This window comes from Apodemus sylvaticus, chromosome 6, assembly GCF_947179515.1.
Source record: "Apodemus sylvaticus chromosome 6, mApoSyl1.1, whole genome shotgun sequence".
NCBI lineage: Eukaryota > Metazoa > Chordata > Mammalia > Rodentia > Muridae > Apodemus > Apodemus sylvaticus.
Genome location: NC_067477.1, coordinates 46,471,153 through 46,485,012, shown reverse-complemented (window position 1 = coordinate 46,485,012; position 13,860 = coordinate 46,471,153). Strand labels below are relative to the sequence as shown.

Genomic DNA, 13,860 nt, shown 5'->3' with positions numbered 1-13,860 from the left:
TCAGCTTCTTGCTTGGCCAGGACCGTAGCCATCAGACTGGGATTTTTGGTATTTTTCTTAATGAACTACATAAATTCTTTGAACTCTGATCTATTTTCATTCCTGTGCCAAGTATTTTTTTCTAACTCATTCGCCTTTTAGTAGCTTGCTTTACAGAGAGAGCATGTGCCTTTGCACAGCCACGCCTTTCTCCCCTTGCACTCCTGGATAGCACCCGACTCCAGGCAGCACATTGATTTTCTTGAAGAATTTATTTTTCACTGAGGCCTTGTATTTAACGAATCACTTTCTGACCCATTTGGAATTTACTTTTGTATATTTTAAAACACAGTTTTTAAAAGACTGTTTTAGTAGTCATTTTATCTAATATCATTTATTGAATCCCCTTCAAATTTGACTAAGAATAATTTTATTTTTAAAAGTTGTTATTCTCCCAATTTATTTTTATTGGCATTATATTAACTCTAGTTTTTATTTTATTGGAATGTTTATAAGGAATTTTCTATATTTTAAGGTTAAGTAAGTTTTCTTCTGTGATTTTCTGGTCTTTTGAGCTGGGACTTTTCACCTTCTTCTGTTCCTATTATCCTTAGGTTAGGTCTTTTCATGGCATCCCAGATTTCCAGGATGTTTTGTGCCAGGAATTTTTTAGATTTAACCTTTTCTTTGAGTGATGTATCAATTTCCTCTGTCATATCTTCTATGCCTGGGACTCTCTCTTCCATCTCCTGTGCTCTGTTGGTGAGCTTGCATCTGTTGTGCCTGTTCTCTTCCCTAGATTTTCCATCTCCAGGATTCCCTAAGTTTGTGTTTTCTTTATTGCTTCTATTTCCACTTTCAGGTCTTACACAGTTGTGTTTATTTCCCTCACTTGTTTAATTTCTGTATTAAACTGTATTTCTTTTCATTTCCTCTTTAAAGTCGTCATGTGGGTGCCCTAAAAGGTGGAATAGGGAATGTCTCAGTCTCTGCTTCCTGCCACTGGATTCCCTTTCCCTACCTGGGCTGCCTGGTTGGGCCTCAGTGAGAAAGGGTGCACCTAATCCTGCTGGGACTAGATGTGTGTGGTGGTACCCAAGGGGGACTCCCTTCTCTAAGGAGAAGGAGAGGGGGTGATAGGGAGAGGGATCGGTAAGGGTAAGACTGGGAAAAGAAGAGGGAAATGGGGCTGTGATCAGGATGGAAAGTGAATTAAAAAATTATATAAAATATCTTGTAAGAATTTGAATGTGTTAATATAATATTTCAATTTTTTGCTTATTTTAAAATTTTAAGATGTATTTTTTAAAGATTTATTTATTCTTTTTGTTCACTTGAGTTTTTTTGTTGTTTTTGTTTGTTTGCTTGCTTGCTTGTTTTGTCTTGTTTTGTTTTTGAGACAGGATATATAGTCTTGGCTGTTTTGGCAGTTACTGTGTAAACAAGGCTGGTCTCAAACTCAAGAGATCGGCCTGCCTCTGTCTCCCACATTCTGGGATTAAAGGCATGTGCCACTACACCTGGCAAGATTTATATCTGCGTGTGTGCGTGTGTGTGTGTGTGTGTGTGTGTGTGTGTGTGTACATGAGTGCATGTGTGTGCATGTCTCTCTGTGTGTGTGTGAGCATTTGTGTGGGTTTGAGCACATGCGTGTGAAGACAGAGAGGGTGTCTTCCTGAAGCTTGAGTTACAGGCAGTTATTAGCCTGATGTGGGTACTGGGATCCAAACTCAGATCCTCTGCAAGAGCAGCAAGCGTTCCTTACCTGGGAGCCATCGCTCCAGCTCTTATTTACTTATAATTTGGGGTAGTGTCGATTGTATTCCAGGATGGCCTTGAACTTGCTGTAAGCTGAGGATGCCGTGGCCTTCTGGTCACAGCTGTGCTCCCACACCCCTGATGTTATGGTGAAAGGAACTCAGCTGCACACAGAAAACAAGCACTACCCCAGCCGAGCCACCTCTCCAGCTCAAGATGTTTTAATAAGAACATTTTTTTAGAGGACAAGTTTGCCTCATTCTGGATTAACAGTTGCCATTTTCCAGTTTCCAGATGTGTGTTGCTGTGTGACTTAGAATCTGAACATTTACTGCAGTCTATGACTTGCTTTATAGCATCTTCTTGCTAAAGGATCTATGTATGAGGAACTTCTGGGCAGAACCGAAGATACTTTACAGATGGATGTTCAACGTGCTTCGAACCTGGAGTCCTTCCAAAATGTCCTCAGAGCTGGCCTTCAGGCAAAGATCCAAGACGCTAAGGAGGGAGTTCAGGTCTCTAGTTAATGCTCTTTATTTAATAAATTTGTCTCTAAGAACCAAATGGTTGATGGGTGGGCCAAGAGGAAGATCTGGTCGGAATCTTCGAAATACTTTATAACATGTTAATTTTACATTTTATTTCATTTTCTTATAATGCAGAGCATATTGGAAAATAGAGATGTTTTCAATTATATATTTATATGCCTGATTATAAAATATAAACTACTAGAAAAAATATTGAAAACACAGGAATTTAGTAAGAAGTTGGCTCAGCTGTTAACTTGAGAGATTTTTATTTTTTTTCCTTCCCAGATCGCCATGATAGAATTGTCCGCAGTGCTGAAGAACTTAAGTCGTGAACCACTGGAGCTAGATGTGAGGCTGAAGGTGGGGGAGGCACAGAAGGAGCTGGAGTCCTCCATCTCCAGAGCTGAGCAGTTACTTGGGCAAAGAGAGCGCCCTGGCGGACTCCTTCCAAAGTACAAGGTAGGAGGCTTGTCGCCTGGGGAAGAGTTACCAGCTGTCCACGTGCTTGGCACGTAGCTGTTTCGTTGTCTTACACACAGAATTACTGTTCACTTGAAAAGTTTTCCTGGTATTAGGTGCTGTTTTAGGTATTTGGTTTTAGGTATTAAAACCAAATACTCAAGTAAAGGCCAGTGCAGGAGCCCAGCTCATTCCAAGACTGAGAAGAGCTTAGTTTCTCTGGCTTTTTTTTTTAATAGTGTAAAATGAGCATATTACAGTACAGCCCAGGTACCTGATTTGCTGAGGCTCTAAATGGGGAAAATGTGTGCATAGAAGCACATTGTCAATTTAAACTCTGTGACTCTAAGTACTATTATTAAATTCCTTTGAGAAAATGTTCATAATCATATCCTTATCTGTAACTTAAAGACCCAATAGTATTGTTTTATATAGAAAAGGTTTACTTCTTGTGGGTTTTTAAAAATTATTTTATTAGTTACTAGGTGTATGTGTGTGTGTGTGTATGTTCGTACTTGAATCTATATTATGCATGATAAGTAATAAGTAAGTTTCGTTGTGACATTTTCATACATGAAAATATTTTTCTCAGTCCCTTCACTCCCATTGGCCCTTCCTTTTCTTAGCTAGTCCCCTTCCCACGTGAGTCTGTGGTGTATGTGTGTCTGTCTATGTGTATGTGTCCTGTATGTATGTATGTATGTGTGTGTGTGTGTGTGTCTGTCTGTCTGTCTGTTGGTCTCTGTCTCTCTGTGTGTGTTTGTCTGTCTGTCTCTGTGTCTGTGGGTGTGTTTATATATGTCTGTCTGTGAGTGTGTGTCTGTCTCTGTGTGTGTCAGTGGGAGGCTGGACAATTTGCCAGTGGCATACTCCTGGAATCTCAGAACTCAGGAGGCTGAGACAGGAGAATTAGGAGTTCCCAGTCTACACTTCTACATCTTCTTCTACACTATCTAGCAGTTGGAGGCCAGCCCAAGCTACCTAAGATTCAGAAAAGCAGGAAGTCACTTGGTATTAGTTGCTGAGGTGAATTTCATTAGAGTCCATATGTGGGCTTGTGAAGAAGAGAGATTGGCTGGCAAGGTGGCCCCATGGTCCAGAGCACCTGTTTTTGCAGAGGACCTGGGTTTGGTTCCCAGAACCCACATTGGGCAGCTTATAACTGCTTGTAATTCTGGTTTCAGGGGATGCAAAGCCTCTTCTGGCCTCCACAGACACCTACATGCTCATGCTTACATACGGACAGCAGGCAAACACACCTATGCAGAAATCAAAAACCAAATAAAGAAAAGAGAAAAAAGTTGAGGTTTCTAGGTGACGAAAGCATGTCAGCTTTTGTCCTGTTTTCTTCATGGGTGTTCTCTGTTTGGGACTTCAGCATTTAGTGAACAAACATTTTCACCACAGAAGTCAGCCCGGGCCCTGGCGGGTGCTATCCTGACAACCCTGCACTCCACTGATGGGAGGGTAGTGCACCCTCACACCAACATGAGTGTGTTTTCACTTATCAGGGAAGACGGAGAGAAGGGTATTGTGTTGTGTTTACAGTTGTTGCTTAATAAATGTGCATTGTGTGAATGATTGAGTCTCTACCCTGTTTGATTGCCTTTTCCAGAACCCTTCCTTCTCCTGTGGATTTCCAGCCCTTCTCAGAAACTTCCCAACCTGTTTTTGGTTCCTCCATTCACTGGTTACCTAGGTCAGGTTCCCGCCCTCAGAGAACATGCCAGGGAGGAGCAGACACAGATCCGGCAAGCCCGTCCCCAGCTGTGTGCTGCGACTTTTTCTTTGGGGTGGGACTGCCTGTGGACTGGCCTTGGGCAAGACTTTAAGTTGATAATGACGTAATGGTACCTCCTGGCTACACAGTGTTGCTCTTGCATAGTATTAAATATTTGCACATAAATCCTACAGTAAATTTTTGCCTTATTGTATACTAATTTTATCATTTCAAATACCAAGTAGGTGAAGTCCTTTCAACAAAACATAGTTTGTAATCTTTTTGAAAGAAGTCGAGATATGGAAATAGGTCATCAGTCTCAACTTTACAAAATGCCTCCCTCCTGTGACGATTCAGATCCTCACCATCAACTCCCAACTCCTGCCTGCCCAAGACATACCAGGTTCGCTCAGAGGACCTGGCAGTGTCCTCAGATCTTCATAATTCTTTTCCAGGAAGCATTGGAAATTTTTAACACCAATAGTCTGTCCAAGTACCTGCAAGCTGTTGAAGAACTGAAGCGTACTGTCCCAGATGGTGCAAGGCTGCAGCTGGAAGAACAGAGTCGAGATGCAAGTGCCAAGTGGGAGGTAAGAGCCCCAGGGCCTTGGGCTTGTGGCTCTGGGCCTGGCCTGGGCCTGGCCTGGGCCTTATTATCTTGAGAGCCATCACAGGCTTCCTCTGTCTACTCTGTGATATATTTGCATTAGAGGTGCAGGTCCCAGGCCCTTCCTCAACGGCTGTCAGCCTCAGCAGGGAGGACAGGGTATAGATCTGAGGGCTGCAGGAAGAAGAGGAAAGTCTACATTGTTTCTCTCTCTGCCTCTCCACAATGTCTCAGAAGCAGGTTGCCTTCTCCAGCGTGGGAGACTCATAGCTTCCGTAAGCTTCAGGAAGGAGGGCCTCAAGCCCTGAGGCGGAGATGCTCTGTCCTGCTGCTTTTTGATAGACCGCCTTTGCCTTCTTAGTTTTTTTAGTCTGAACTTTCATGCCTGGAGCCATTTACTATCCCCAGAATGAAAACTTGAACATATTTCTAATTTCCTGGATGGATCCTGACTGAGACAATATAGTGGAGCGTGTGTCCCTGCAGGTTTCCCAAGTCAAGCAGGGAGGGGCTTTGGTGGAGGTAAAACTGTGACCCTGGGCAGGTTACTAAACTTTGGAACCCTCACTGGTAAAATGAGGATAGCACAATTTAATTGGTGGGTTATTACATACAAAGATTTACATAAGTCATAGTGGATATGCTCAATAAATGATAATTATCTTATGAATGTATTTGTATGTGTCTAATGAGTATAGTCAGTTCTCCATATCTTTGGGTTCTGTGACCATGCATTCAACCAGCTGTGGGTTGAAAATGTTTGATAAAATAGACTTGTGTCTACTCTAAAGAGTTATGGCCTTGCCCCCTGCCCCCATCCATGATTCATTAAACATTATAGTATAGCAGCTGTTTGCACAGCATTACATTATGTTAAGTGTTATATATAATCTAGAGATGACTTGCAGTATATTGGAGATTGTGTGTAAATAATATGTCACTTTTCAAAAAGGATAAGAATGTCCTCAGATTTTAGTATCTCTGGTGGGAAGGAGGTTCTGGGTCAAGGGACATCTGTGTAATTAGATTAAAATCTATTAATGGTTTTCTGGACAAACTTATTTATGTTTTGTTTTTTAGACAGGGTCTCATCTGTAGTCTTGACTGTCCTGGAATTCACTAGGCTAGCATTGAACTCACAGATATCCACCTGCCTCTGCCTCTCAAGTGCTGGGATTTTGAATAGGCTTTTATTTTAGAGGAGTTTTCACTTCAAAGACTCAGTGCAGAGACAGCTCAGAGAGTTCTAGTGAAGGAATCTGTCCGAGTGAGTGAGGCAATATGGGGTGTTGTATTAACTAAAGCTTGTACTTCCTCAGATTTAATGCTTTTTGTCTGTCCCAGGACCCCATCCAGGACACAGATTTCATACGTCGGTCATGTCTCCTTAGCTTAGATGTCGTTTTAATGTCTATCCCCCCCAAACTGTAGCTTTTCTTTCATTTTCTCGACAGCATCTTTTACAGTTTAAAATACATTTTTTTAGTGGTTAGAAAGAAAAAGAAACAAGTTTATGGACCTGGGATATTTTTAAACACTCTTCCCAAAGATAAAGAGGGTGAATGAATAGGTTGTGCAGGCCTTGCTTCCTTCCTGTTGTTTCCTTCCTGTTGTTTCCATGGCTGTTTTGTTGTGACTGGAAAGAGTCAGGGTTTTGTCCTCCTGTGATTAATATGCCCCTGTGTCCTTTGCAGCCTCTCCGTCACGAAATTTCGTTGTATCTCCAACAACTAAAAATAACCATTGAAGAAGGAAAGCTTAGAGACAATATTGCAAGACTTGAAAAGCAAATAAATAAAGAAAAGAAGCTTATCCGCAGAGGGAGGACCAGGGGCCTCCGCAAGGAACATGAGGTAAAGCTGTGCGGGCCCACTACTGTCTGCCTTCCGGTTGGCTGGGTAACCACTGTGTAAGCTCGCGGCCTCCGATTGGCTGTGCCCCGGATATCACTTGAGGCTGCTCACTTCCCTGGGCTTGTCGCTTGCTCGGCCTGGGCTCTCACTGGATCCTGTGCTTTCTACCTATCGGATGTGAGAAATCGCAGCCTGGAGGTTTTGCTCGTTTCAGTCATGATGGTTGAGTAATTGTCTCAACTACTGCTGTAGTACAGATAGTTTTATAAGGATATGGGGTCCTCAGAAGTAGAGCTTTTGTGAAAACAAGCCTATCGAGTCGGGCAGGTCTTGGGGGTCGGCCTGAGGATTTCTTTTCATCTCCAGCCTATTTGATTGGGTTTGCGTAGTCAGCAGGGCTCAGTCCTCTTTTCATTTCTTCTTCACTGTCAGTTTCTGCGGCTCTCACAATGTTACTCTTGCTTGCACAGATACCTATTATATATATATATATATACATATATATGTATATATATGATATATATGTGTATAATATATATAACATATATATATATATAAGATATATCTGTAACACACACATATATAAATATGGGGAGCTGTAGTTTTACTATCCTTTACAAATTTCCCCATTTTCATTTCTTTTCCTTAGTGTTTTAGTTTTTGGAAGGGACAGTCTGCAGCTTTCAATACTTGTATCCATCCTAACTATGTAATTTTATTGAATTCATCAGTTTATAGTTGTGTCCAAATCTTTCTCTGGAAGATCGCCCCCTCCCCCAGTTCCCATCTCTATAGTCTGTTCCTGACGGGTGGACATCACAAGTGTTCTTCGGGGACGTTAGGTTCCTGTGTCTGGAATGGAACCAGTAACCTCAACTCTCAGACTTTGCTCCATCCTCTCCTGAGCACCAGGCCGTGCTGCCTCCATGACCTTCTCCTTCCCCTTCTCCCGCTCAGCTGTGGCTGAGTTACTGAGAGGCCAGTTCCATTAGCACAGAAATTTCTTCTCTTCCAACCACCGTGCCTCCCCTTCCTTTATTCTGTTAGGGAGAAAACGGCTTCATCATCTTTCGCCACAGCAGTTTGCTGGTTTGCAGATCGGGGGGCAGTGCTGGGGTTTGAAGCTTAAGGCAGCATGCCCGTAAGACAGACACTCTACCCACGAGATGTCCTCAGGCCCCAGAACTAGCCTTTTGAAGCACAGATCCCCTTTTACTGCCTCTCAGTGGTAACCCTCTCCCCTCTCCAAGGATGGCCCTAAGATCTTCAGAAGGATCCAATACATTCCTTCAGTGTCTCTCTCCTAGCCTGGGTACTCCCACAGCAGCAGGGGCCTGTGCTCGCAGGACCTTTTCCGCCTGTCATCTTCTGTCACTGGTGGAGATGGCTTCTCTCTGATGGCTGTGTAAACTGTCAACTTGACAGAAGCTGAGTTACCTGGGAGATGGGTCTCTGGGCGTGCCTGTGGGGGGGGGTCATCTTGATTGACAGGTGTAGGGAGCTATTCCTTAGGCAGGGGATCCTAAACTGTGTTAGGTGGAGGAAGTGAGCTCAGGGCTGGCTTCCGGTCATCCTTCCTGGTTGTGGGAGCAGTGTGACCAGCTGCCTCCAGCTCCTGCTTCCCGGCCTTCCTGCTATGATGGGCTGTATTTGGAACCATGAGATAATCTAAACCCTTCCTCCTTAAGTTGCTTTCGTCAGGATGTTTGGCTATATCCGCAGGAAGAGACTCTAAGACAATCCTCCAGTCACCTTTAGAGAACTCCTCGTCCCTTCCACATCCAGCTCTGATGGCTCCCTCTGTGAAGCAGGCAGGTCTGGTGTTCTCATGACGTCATGATACCACAGACCATTATTTGCATGTCAGTCACTGAAACGGGACTCTTTCAGGGCCGACTTCCTCATTGCTTTTCCGTAGTCCCTGTATCCATACTCAACGCATAGCAGACGGTCCATAAAAGAGCATGCTGTCAGAGTCACGCACACACCGGGAGTTTCCGGTCATGTGCCCTCAGCTGAAGCCCAGCTGTCTTCCCTCCCTCAGGCTTGCTTTTCTCTGGAGAGTATCAGGTGCCAGCTGGAGCACCATGTGGGTGTCTTGAGGGTGCTGTGTGAAGAACTGACTTCACCAGAGGATCAACAAGAATTGAAGAGAGCACTCCGAGATTCTGAACAAAAGATCGAGAGACTTCTGAAATGTGCTTCTGAGATTCACACGACCCTGCAGTCCTCCCAGGGAGGTGCATTGACGGAGAGGTTAGTGCTTCGCAAGAAGGGCCGTGCTTTAGAGCAAAGCCAGAAGAAGCTTTGCACGATCAAATGACATGTGGGTGGCCATGGCTTTTTAGGCTCCATATGCCCCCCATTCTGTTTTAATATGTAATCGTGATTCCTTCCTAGGGGTCCCTTGATCACAACTGAGAATGGCAGAAGGGATGCCCATGGCGAGGCAGCGCCTGAGATACCAGATAACCAGCTATCAACTGAAAAGGTGTTACATGCGGGTGATATATTTCACAAGTAGACCCATAGGTTAAGTGGGCAACCATCCCCGTTCTCATGAGCATCGGTCTAATTATCTGATTGTCATCATCAATTAAGATTTCCCACCCTATGAAACGCAAGGAAGGCTACTCCTCAGAGAGTTAGTCCAACGGCAGCCAAAGCTATGGTCTGCCTAGCAATCTACTGAAAGTGTCTCAGCGGCTCTGAGCGAGTCCTGAAGACAAACTGTGTCTGCTACTGTTGAGTGGACGAGGCTGACCTCGGTCTTCACAAGGCAGCCGATGAGATGAACAGGCTCATTTGGCTTCCTGGTAGAATGAATTTTGTTTCCTTGATAATTGGATTTGCTAGATTGCTGAAGGTAGACAAGTTGGCATTTGCCACATAGCACAGTGTGGGGTGCCAGCCAGCAGGTTTTTGGAAAGGAATGAGGAACGCTTGTGTTCAGGGCTTTCGCCGTTGACTGAGCCTGTGAGTTCTGATGCAGAACCAAGCACTGGAGCCTGGCAGTATTCTTAGATCAGTTAGTAGAAGGTCACAGATGGCACAATAGATGTCATCTGTGAGAGGTTTTGCTCTGAGGAGAGACAGCTCAAGGACTTATGTTCTTTCCTGACTTAGGATATAAAGAGCCAACCCTGAGCACAAAGCATTTAAGTTTTACAGACGTGTGAATGTGTTTAAGTAATTGTCTTTACTATTTTGCATATTTGCTTAGGTGATGGAACCCATTAAGAATTTTAGCCAGACATCAGAATTAAAGCCTCATCAAGAAGAAAGCATTGTGGAGAAGGAAGGAAAGGATTGCAGCGCCTCTCTAAATGTCTTACAGGAGAGGTAACTTCCTTTTCAACAGTGAGGCTCTCTGAAAATCCTTCACCAGTGACAGCATATGATATATATGATATATATATATCATACACATCATGTGTGATATATCATGCATATCATGTATGTGATATATCATGCATATCATATATGTGATATATATTTATATATGTGATATATAATATGATATATACATACATTTATATATGATATATATACATGAATATAATATGCATATATATATACACACACACACACACAACACACATGCATGCTTGGTAACAGGTCTCTTTAACCACTAAACCATCTTGATACCCCTGCCTTTTACAAAAGTTTATTCATTTGTGATGTGGGTGCATTGATGGGTGTGGGTGTGTGGAAACAGAGGACAGCTTACAGGAGTCCTTCCACCCTATGGGTCCTGGGAATCAAAGTCAGGTCATCAGGCTTGGCAGCAGGTGCCTTTACCCACTGAACCATCTTACCCATTCATGTATTTTTAAGACTTGTATTATTCTTCAGTTGTAATTTTGTCATATGGCTCTAATTTAAGCAGAAATCCCTTGGGCTTTTCTGCATGCACAATTGATAGTAATTTAAAAGTACTTCTATCTTATTTTAAAATTAAGTTTTAAAACTTTTAAATTTTAATGTTTTCAATTTATTTATTTATTTTTGTTTAACAAACAAGAAGTGGGTTTCACTGTGACGTTCCGTACAAATGCATACGTACAAATCTCATTATTCTTTGTCCTACCCTCACTACCCCTTCCCCATACGAAGCCATGTTAAATTTCTCCCAGGTATGACACACAAAGGGAGATTCTTGAGCAACACCTGCAAGATATCAAATCCAGTGTCACGTCTGGCTTTCCCAGTGAGGAGAGGAGCAGCGCCTGCCTGCAGGATAAACTGGCAGAACTTCAGGTAACTTCTGAGCGTTATCTCTCACAGTAGCAGATTACACCCCTTGAATACAGCTGTGGCCGTTTTGTGGAGGTCACATGCATAAGATGTCTCTTTGTTAGACGGCATTTCTCATGTTCCTCTTGCCTGGATTGCTTTCAAGTAGAAAAGCCAGGACAGACTTTGGTTCAGGGACTTCATTTATTGCCTTGTGGTTTAATCTTCAGTGTTCTCCCATCTCCTGCAGGATCCTCCCACTTCCTACAGAGTCCTCCCACTTCCTGCAGAGTCCTCCTACTTCCTGCAGTGTCCTCTCACTTCCTGCAGGGTAGTCCTACTTCTTATAGGGACCTCCCACTTCCTGCATGTTCCTCCCACTTCCTGCAGAGTCTTCTCACTTCCTGCAGAGTCCTCCTACTTCCTGCAGTGTCCTCTCACTTCCTGCAGGGTAGTCCTACTTCTTATAGGGACCTCCCACTTCCTGCAAGTTCCTCCCACTTCCTGTAGGGTCCTCCCACTTCCTGTAGTGTCCTTTCATTTCCTGTAGTGTCTTCCCACTTCCTCTAGAGTCCTCCCACTTCTTCCAGGCTCCTCCCACTTCCTGCAGTGTCTCCCTACTTCCTGTATTATCTTCCCATTCAATTCAGTGTCCCCACCCGCCCACTTCCTACAGTGTCCTACCATGTTTCCTGGTTTCCTTTTTATTAAACAGCTCCCAGCCACACCTGTCATCTGACTCCTCTGTTTTTCATAGAGTGGGCCAAACCCATCAGGTCTTTGATGGATTAAGCATGTTTTGAGCATGGTTAAGCCATGGTCTTGAGGCTTCTCAGTGACTGAATAATGAGTCGGTTGGAAATATACCTCTGTCTCCGGAAAAGTGGATGAGTGAGCCTGTTGATCCTTCAGCAGGATTCTCAAAGGAACCTTAAAAAAGGGCTGGGAGAGCTCAGGGCTCAGGAGCATGCACTGCTCTTATGAAGGATGCAAGGGCCGTCCTCAGCATCCAGGTCGGGGGCCTCCTGTTCCAAGATATCTGACATCGTTCTCTCTCTCTCTCTCTCTCTCTCTCTCTCTCTCTCTCTCTCTCTCTCTCACACACACACACACACACACACACACACAATTTAAAAGAAAAAAAGAAGCCAAACATAGAAACACTTGCTTCATTCCAGGTTTTCTTTGCATTTAGAATGTAACAATTTAGTACTCAAAATAGAGTAGTTGTCACTTCATTTGTGCTTCTGTGTGTGTGTGTGTGAGTGTGTTCATGTATGTACATGTGCTTTCCCGTGCATATGTAGGTCAGAGGTCAGCATTGGGAATCTTCTCTAACACTTTCCACCTGTACTTTGAGACAGGGCTTCTTCCTGGAGCTCCTAGAAGCTCCTCCGGAACACCCTGCTGTCTCTGCCCCCGGTGCCGAGATGCAGGCTCGCACTCCCGTGCTTAGCTTCCCACTGTGTGAGGAGGACCAGACACAGCTCCTCATGCTTCCATGGCAGGCGCTTCACCGACTGAGGCATCTCCTCAGCTCCTGTGTGTGAGGGGTGTGCGTATGTCATAGGGGAAGTGACTTTGGAAACCTGCCTCCTTTCCTCCTTCTTTAAATTACATTTCACTTAATAGTGTGTGTTTAGGCTGTGCATGTCACAGCATTCCTGTGGTGGGCAGAGGACAATTCGCCTGAGCTGGTTCTCTCCTTCCTCCAGGGAGACCGGAGGAATAGGCTTGGTCATAGGTACCGTATCTGTTTCCTGCTGGTCCCTGAGTGAGAGTTGTTTTCCATTGTTCCCTATAGGATAGTTCCTATCCCTGTGGGCTCAGATAGACTGGCGAGTGTCTCGTTTTGTGAGAGAAGGGTAACGGAGCCTTTGGCCCAGGACTTGGGACAGTGACTCATTTTTCTCACGTAGGCTTTACAGGCTGGCACTGACGCTCACTGGGAGGAGTTTGAAATCACTTCACTGAATTTAAAACGTCTGGTGAGCGACACGGAGAAGCCCGTGCTAGACCAGGAGAGAGACTTATTAAAGGGGAATGAGCAGGTTCTTCACGTGCTTCTTAACACCAGGTACACCTCAGGTTTGCTAACCAAGGACTCGGTGCATGGCTCAGTGTGTAAGTTATCTTACACAAGACTGTCGCTACACTGTAATAGCTTAGGCAGTTATCACAGTCCACTTTATAGATCTGTGGGTTTGGGTTTTAATGAGATGGTTTGTACATGTCGTTATATATATTTTCCTGGGTAGCCATTTCCTTGGCTAATGGCGGGGTTAGCATGTTTTTATAGGATAGCTTTAACCACCTTTCCATCACTTCTGGTTTGTTTTTACCCCAGAATGGTGTCGCTGGAGACGGCACTGCAGATAGTGCTGCCTCTGGAGAAGGAGTGTTCGCTACTGTGTGCCTCTGACCTGCCCCTCTGTACAGTGGCTGTCCGGGACCTGCAACCTGTTGAGATTGACGGTGTCTATCAGAACCTGCGGGTGAATAAATTCTCATACTGTATTTAGAAGATCTTCAATTCTTCAGAGATATTCAAAGATTTTTAAACATTTTTAAATCATAGGGTAGATTTAGAATATAAACTTGTCTTAGTCAGGGTTTTTATTCCTGCACAAACATGATGGCCAATAAGCAAGTTGGGGAGGAAAGCGTTTATTGAACTTACACTTCCACACTGCTGTTCATCACTAAAGAAGGTCAGGA

At 44.0% G+C, this 13,860-nt stretch overlaps 1 protein-coding gene across 6 annotated transcripts in view; it reads left to right on the top strand.

The window, feature by feature from the left end:
* Nucleotides 1-13,860, top strand: part of Syne2 (spectrin repeat containing nuclear envelope protein 2) — a 297,205-nt gene that overhangs the window by 107,795 nt on the left and 175,550 nt on the right. For all 6 annotated transcript variants that reach the window (XM_052185627.1, XM_052185630.1, XM_052185629.1 and 3 more), the window contains exons 20-29: nt 2,094-2,252; nt 2,553-2,726; nt 4,902-5,036; nt 6,748-6,906; nt 8,951-9,162; nt 9,307-9,397; nt 10,130-10,248; nt 11,043-11,166; nt 13,062-13,219; nt 13,490-13,637. In XM_052185627.1, coding sequence (XP_052041587.1) covers nt 2,094-2,252; nt 2,553-2,726; nt 4,902-5,036; nt 6,748-6,906; nt 8,951-9,162; nt 9,307-9,397; nt 10,130-10,248; nt 11,043-11,166; nt 13,062-13,219; nt 13,490-13,637 — 1,479 coding nt within the window. The remainder of the gene's footprint in view (nt 1-2,093; nt 2,253-2,552; nt 2,727-4,901; nt 5,037-6,747; nt 6,907-8,950; nt 9,163-9,306; nt 9,398-10,129; nt 10,249-11,042; nt 11,167-13,061; nt 13,220-13,489; nt 13,638-13,860) is intronic.